At 44.8% G+C, this 7,500-nt stretch overlaps 1 protein-coding gene across 1 annotated transcript in view; it reads right to left on the bottom strand.

Moving 5' to 3' along the window:
* Nucleotides 1-1,835: 1,835 nt before the first annotated feature.
* The window catches only part of LOC134198027 (follicle-stimulating hormone receptor-like), a 10,659-nt gene continuing 4,994 nt past the window's right edge, over nt 1,836-7,500 (bottom strand). The window contains exon 8 of the mRNA XM_062667369.1: nt 1,836-4,054. Coding sequence (XP_062523353.1) covers nt 2,062-4,054 — 1,993 coding nt within the window. The 3' untranslated portion in view covers nt 1,836-2,061. The remainder of the gene's footprint in view (nt 4,055-7,500) is intronic.

Genomic DNA, 7,500 nt, shown 5'->3' with positions numbered 1-7,500 from the left:
ATTATTTAGAGTCTGGGGCTGGCCATTTTGCCATGGGACCAAAAGTTTTAAATTCAGTGATTCGGAGGAGTCACTAAGCATTTGGGTCATCTTCTGTTGAGGGGGGATTATAAATTTTTCAGGTTTCTTGTCTGTATACTATGAAATTGTATGCAAGAACAGTATCTAGAGTAAGAGTATCCCTGAAAAAAGCAATTCTTGCTTTACCTGGTCTGTTAGCGGGTTGAATGGAAATGAAAAAATTTAGAAATCATACAGACCACACTTGAACCCTGAAACAGGCTACTTGTTATTGTACATACCTATATGATTGATTATATAGGTATATATAATGCATGTATATATGGGGTCATCTAAAGTTAACGGACAGACAGTGGGGCCAGGAGTTTTTAGTAGGCATATTTGCAAAGGTCACATGTCAAACTATGCAGACCATGGCAAATTTGCCTGCCTCCCCACACTTAATAATGAGGTGCCCCTAATGATTTTGGATCACGGCCAAAACAGTTAAACCAGGAGCCGATCCATTTTGGCAGCCAAACAATACAGCTGGTTGTCTAAAATCGAGGCTAAAGGCTGGTTTGCAATATGACGCTGACGCTAAAATAAATAACAAAATGTATCCTACTCCAGGGTTTGCGTCAGTGTCAACGTGAAAGGATGCCCCTTCTGTAGAGATGGTCTCTTTAAAGTTTGACAGCTGAGCGTCAGCACTAACTTGTAGACCAGGCTTAATCCTAAGCTTACTCTAACCCTAGGCCTGAACCATTTCCATTTCATGTCTGCCACTAATAATATGAAACAGACTGCACTTATTGACCGGTACATTTTGGCTTGACAGCCCTTGACAAACCCACTATAATTTCCCTTGACACTCTTATTTCTCAAACTCAACCCTTACACGCTCTAATTATCTAACGCTCTAATCTCCTTCATACTCAAATTTCTATACACTCCTAAAGATACTTGTAACGTCTGTCGGATGCTGTTTTTTATACATGGTAATTAATGCAAAGGACCGACCAATGGTTGTGTTGCTGGAAAAGACTCGCCATGCATGCAGTTATTGTGTTTCAAAAAGCCGGTCAGTGAACACAGACTGCAGTAGCGGTAGCATATTGTTTTATTTCAGTAGCAGTAGTCGTTGGTGATAAAGCTAGCGAAAACGACTCTGTCTAGCTAGGGTGACTGTCCGTGTCAAGGGTATCCTTTAGCAAGAGGCGTGAGTTGGGGTTCATGCTGAGAGACGGGAATGGAACAAGCGCGGTCACAGCCCCATGAAGGTAAGTTCAGACACTTGTAACGTCTGTTGGATACCGTTTCATGCATGGTAATTAATGCAAAAAACCCACCAATGGTTGTGTTGCCGGCAAAATGCTCGCCATGCAGTCATTGTGTTTCAAAAAGCCGGTCAGTAGACAGACTGCAGTATGCAGTAGCGGTAGCATATTGTTTCATTTTAGTAGTCGTTGGTGATAAAGCTAGCTAAAACGACTCTGTCTAGCTAGAGTGGCTGTTCGTGTCAAGGGTCTCCTTTACCAAGAGGCGTGACACTGGGGGTTTATGCAGCGAGACGGGAATGGAACAAGCGCGGTCGCAGGCCTAAGAAGGTAAGTTCACAAATATCAGCTAGTAAACGAGTTTGCCAGACTCGCGCGTGCTGTCAGCGCAATTTGCGAGTGATATTGGCTATTTTCAATGTAAACGCGAGAGAGGGAAAGAGATAGAGAGACACGGAACGACACGTACGGCATTATAGCTAACTAGCTCGCTACTCGCTCCCAGACACGAGCGAATATAGTTGAATGAAGGAACAGTCGCCATACAATTTACCCATTCGCTGCATGATATAATTTACATAATCTATAAAAACGAATTCTCAAACAAGCAACACCTACATTCAACAAGGTAGATAGATACCTACTTAATTAGTTAATTTCGTCATGACTATTAATATCACCAAAAAGCTAACGTTTACATCGCGTAGCCATCGCGTAGCCATCGCGTAGCCATCGCGACACTTACATCTAAGTATACCCAAGCTGCATGCATACATATACACTACACGACCACTATATCTGTTATTTCTTCGCGCCGCTCACCTTCTTCCTCCACCTTACCAGTAACGGGCAGTAACCCCGATCTGCTGTTCGGTCTCTCTTGTTGTTCAGGCGTCGCGAGTGACCGGTCGTTATGCCGCGGTTCCGCATCGTCTCCGCCGTCCGTCTTCATCCCGCCGTTCGTTATGATTCCGTCGCCTGTCTTCATCACTCCCTTCTCTACCGTCTCCGTCACGCTCTCCAACACGCTCCTCGTCGAGCACAAAGCGCTCTCCTGCATCTCGACCGCTTGGCCGTTCGACGAGCTGTACACAACCGAGATATTCGTACTGACGGACAAACGCGGCTGACGGTGTCTCCCCAAATTATCGTCGCTCGTCATTTCGTACTGACTGGCCGACCGCGGGCGAGGCGTCCGGTCAGACCGTCGAAACGACGACGGACGAGAATGCTTAAAAAACTGCTCTTCAAACAGGCCAAATCGATGGAAAAACTCGAAGAAATCCCGCTTAAACGGCCTCGTAAATATGGCGTAGAGAAACGGATTCGCGCACGAGTTCAACGGGTAGATGAAAACGACGATCCACTTGGCGGACGCCAACGAGACGGCGACGTCGGAGCGATTAGCGGAGAGGAGACCGACGACAATGATCGGCATCCAGCACATGAAGTCGACGATGACGAGAATCATCATCTTCTTAAAGACGGAGAAATCCGTGTTGCGCGCCCTCGGACCGCGTCCCGCGATGCTGCAAAAAAGGTACACGTAGATGGTAGCGATAGTGACAAAGGCGACGAGATTGAGACTCAATGCGAACGTCAGATACGCCCGTCCGCCGTTCTCTAGACTAAATGGTAGACAGACGGCCGTGCTGGTGTAGTTCGACACGCCGACGAGCGGCAGTAACGCCATTATGAAGGCGTACGCCCATCCGACTGCAACGACGGCGGCCGCCTGTTTGACTCCCAACTTTCTCCCATACATCGCATAATGGATCGTGTAGAAACGCTCGCACGTGATGGCAACGAGCGTGTAGAGCGAGAGAAGACTTGCAAACACCGACAAGAAGCCAATAGTTGCGCACCCGCCGCCCGTCTTCCAGGCAATCGCGTCGTCGGCGTACGCGCCGTACGTCGACGCGTCAACAATCGCTAACACGACCAGATAGACGCCCATCAGACCGTCAGCGAACGCCATGTTGCAGAGAAGAAGCTTGACGGCGTTGAATCGCTTCGAGTTCGCCGCAAAAACGACGACGACCGTCGTGTTGCCGACAAGGTTGACGGCGACAACGAGCCAGACGGCGATCCGGAGCACCCAGTTGCCCATCACGTCGTCGCACGAGTTGAAATCGTCGGGCAACGGTGCGCAAACGACGGGCAGGCGGTCGGGCGCGTTCATCGTGTTGACTAGTCGTCCAGTGGGGATCGGAATTAGCACGGACGTCGGCGCCGACTCGTTGCATTGCGGGACCGTCAAGTCGCCCTGTGGCAAATGATGCACAACTGGACCGTCTGGGTCACATGGTAAAAAGGCGGGAACTGTGTTTGGCGCGGTAGTCGGCGCCGACGTGCTGCATCGCGGCACCGTCACGTCACCCCCTGGCAGATGATAGACAGCCGGACCATTTGGATCGCACGACGGAAAGACGCCTTCGGGCAGTTTCTCAAAGCAGAGCGGCGCTTGAGTACGGCAAAATGCCCTAGCTGCGTCGCTTCGTCTCCTACTGATCTCCGCATCCAAATCCCTTGTCTCGTCGCCGGTGGGTGTCGGCGACGGGTTGCATTCCGGCAGTGGCGCCGGTACCGTGCCGTACGTCGCGTCGGCGTACATGCAGCAGTGGCTGTTGTAGGTAAGAGAGAGTTTGCGGATTGACGGCAGGCTGGGCGGCGACGGAAACGACTTTAGTGAGCGAGTCGACGTGGCGCGGAGTTCACGAAGATTTTGCAGTCCGGCTGTCGGGAAATTCGTGACGTCGGTTTCTCTGATGTCTCTGTAAAAAATACAATAGCAGGGTTACTCAGCTCGTATTACAAAATAATTAATAAAAATTAATGAATAAGAATAAATAATAAAAATTAATATAAAAATAATTAATAATAATTAATAGATAAAAAATTAATTAATAAAAAATAATTAATAAAACAATTAATTGATAAATATTAATTAATAAAAATAATTAATAAAAATTATTAATAAAAATGTATATGTATGAGAAATATGACATCTGTGGCTGTCACATGCGTGCAGCTCAAATCGGATTGAGACAGATGGAGACAATATGATGCCAATTCAACCATTAAGTTTGTATGAATGTATGTACGTTTGTATATATGGATGTACAGAGGCAATGAATAGCATCTGGCTTGGGGGAGCAACCTCAGTGCGCGCACCATCAGGCAATTTGGTATATGTGCAAGTAGCTGTAGCATCATGTGCCCAGGACGTCTGCGTGTAAGTGTAAGGACCTGCCAACCTAGCAGTATCCAAATGCGGAAGACTGCGGGAGTTTAATTTTTTGGTCAGGCCTACAATATCATTAATATCAATAAATCTATATCGTAATAACTGTTAATTAATTAATTATAGTGCAACAAAATGTACGACCAATTGATTAATGCCTAATTAGTGACACACAGCATCAACACCAATTACTAAACATAATAGTTAATTAAAAAACAGAACTTGTTCTGTACGTGCTACTGCCTGCTATACAAATCTAAGGAACAAAGTACATGCACATTATCGTGGCTAGTTGGGATGTTTTGGATTCTATTTTATTGCGGCCTTCTTCAATCGTTTCCAGCAATACACGGGGTACTCAGGTAACCAGACCTCTTCCTGTTTCCACTTCTGACCGACTCCTCCTTTTATGTCAGTATCTTGACAAAGTATGTTATGAAAGAACGGATGACGAGAGAGGCTGGCACGTAGAAACTGGTATTGGGATATCAAGGATGTACGTACACATGGATGTACTAAAACTGTAGGATACAGTTACACAGAAACGGCACGCCCATCAGTTTGGTCACACCCACCAATGGTCAGAATGCGGGAGATTTGATGCCAAATGCGGATAAGCGGGAGAAGAGTCCCAAATGTGAGAGTCTCCCATTCAATGCGGGAGAGTTGGCAGCTCTTGAGTGTAGCTTTTGCAATGGCGTGTAATGGAGCTCATCCACTTGTATCTCGTTTTCACGATGACCTATTTTGTATATAGTGACCATAGGCTCCTAATTGGTGGCGTGGCGTGGCCCTGTGTGTACGCTTATGATGTACTACATGGAGGGCCGTGTAGCACCCAGTCTGGCCAGTCAGGCCATGGGAGGGTTTTCAGAAAGATGACTTTTGCTGAGGCACAATGAAATCAATTTCCGGTTGGAGGTACATGAAAGTAAATAAGTAATATATAATATGAGTATCTGCAGTTTCAAGAAATAACTAACTATTGCACATCCGGGATTCAGAAGCTAACGCTATCCTGGAACCTTTATCAACCCTAATATAACGCAAGTTTGGTCACTCGTTGTTAGCGCACGTTAGGCCACACCTTTAAAACGCACATTAGGCCAGATTGCTTTAGATTTGGTTAGTAAACACGCGTGTTCAAGCTGCTGAAGTCAAGAGACAGTGTCGTAAGCAACAACGACAACAACTATCTACCATCAATCCATCTCTCAATGTCCAACGTTAATCAATTGCTGCTCTAAAGAAGGCACCATGTAACATCACCCAAAGCAATGGACATACCATCATCATCACGATCATGTATGTATGTATGTGCTATGTATGTATGTATGTATGTATGTATGTATGTATGTGGCTCAATTGGTTAGAGTGTGCAGTTGGAGATTGGCAACATCCGGGACCTTTTGGTCAGAGTTTGAGTGCGGGAGGGCCACATACGTAAGTTCGCTTGGGCAAGGAACTAACATACAATTGCCTCTCTCTCCGAGTGTCAGTCCTGTTCAAGAAGAAGAAGTGACATATAGACAGTGACTGCTGATAGAATTGTAGCATTGTAGCATCGTAGCATCGCCATTGCAGTATCGAACCTGAGGCCTAGGGGCTCTTGTATGTACGTAGGTACAAAAAAATGTATGAGGCTCAATTGGTTAGAGTGTGCAGTTGGAGATTGGCAACATCCGGGACCTTTGGGTCAGAGTTTGAGTGCGGGAGGGCCACATACATAAATTCCCTTGGGCAAGGAACTAACATACAATTGCCTCTCTCTTTGGAGTGTCAGGTAATGTCTACAGCAAGTATCTAAGTATCTACAGCAAGTACAGCAAGTGTGAGGTACATCATAGTGTCTTCTGATACTGAATTCTGATACAGTAGTGTTAGATTGCAGAATAGTGATTACAGTATCGAACCTGGGCCTTCGGGGCTCTTGTATGTACGTATGTACAAAAAATGTATGTATGTATTGTTTGTACATATGTACGTATGTATGTATGTATGTATGTATGTATGTATGTACGTATGTACGTATGTACGTACGTACGTATGTATGTATGTATGTATGTTAGGTATGTATTGTACGTATGTGTGTATGTATGTATGTATTGTACATACGTATGTATGTACGTATGTACATACGTATGTACGTATGTATGTATGTATGTATGTATGTATGTACGTATGTATGTATGTATGTTAGGTATGTATTGTACGTATGTATGTATTGTACGTACGTACGTACGTACGTACGTATGTATGTATGTAGGTATGTCATTGAAAAACTTACTCCGCAGCAAGCTGCCTGAGTGTCTTTCTATCAAAAGAACTACCAGGTACGTCCAGGAGCTCATACGTCTCATAGTGCTACTAAGAAAGTTTTGTTCAGACAAAAGTTTCTGCATGTACAGTTCTGAAATCTAAGTGTTGAATGATGCCGCGCGCTACAATAACAAAGTCTAACACGTGCATTCCAAAAATTAGCACAGCTAGCCCATAGGAAACCACGTGGGGTGTGGGGTTTTCCCTTGAGTTACCAGATGTACTGTTCTCAGCATATCAATAGTGGCACCGAGTCATATAGAGAATTAATTAAGAAAACGCTCAAAGAATGCTCTTGTCTTATTGGATGGATTGCCAGGATGTGGATGTGATGACAAACCACATAATCACAATAATTGACATTACAAAACCACACAAACCACATTTTGTTTGGTTGTAGCTATACAATTAGTTCAAAGTTTCTATAAAATATTGAATACTCATACTATTACATAAAAAGAATCCCAAATACAATACTGTAGATTTGTGTTTTTACTAGCCACTGTTCATCCAATGTTACTGCAAATTCCTAGTTAGGTATTAATTTAATGTCAAACATAATAATCTTGGAAAGGTCCCAACAGTGATATCAATGACTTGTTTACTTCTGGAATCACTGACCTAGAAAGTAGTGAAAGTTTGGCGACCAACCGTTCC

This window comes from Corticium candelabrum, unplaced genomic scaffold, assembly GCF_963422355.1.
Source record: "Corticium candelabrum unplaced genomic scaffold, ooCorCand1.1 SCAFFOLD_68, whole genome shotgun sequence".
NCBI classification, from domain to species: domain Eukaryota; kingdom Metazoa; phylum Porifera; class Homoscleromorpha; order Homosclerophorida; family Plakinidae; genus Corticium; species Corticium candelabrum.
The sequence above is the reverse complement of the archived record's forward strand: the minus strand, read 5'-3'. Positions and strand labels throughout refer to the sequence as shown.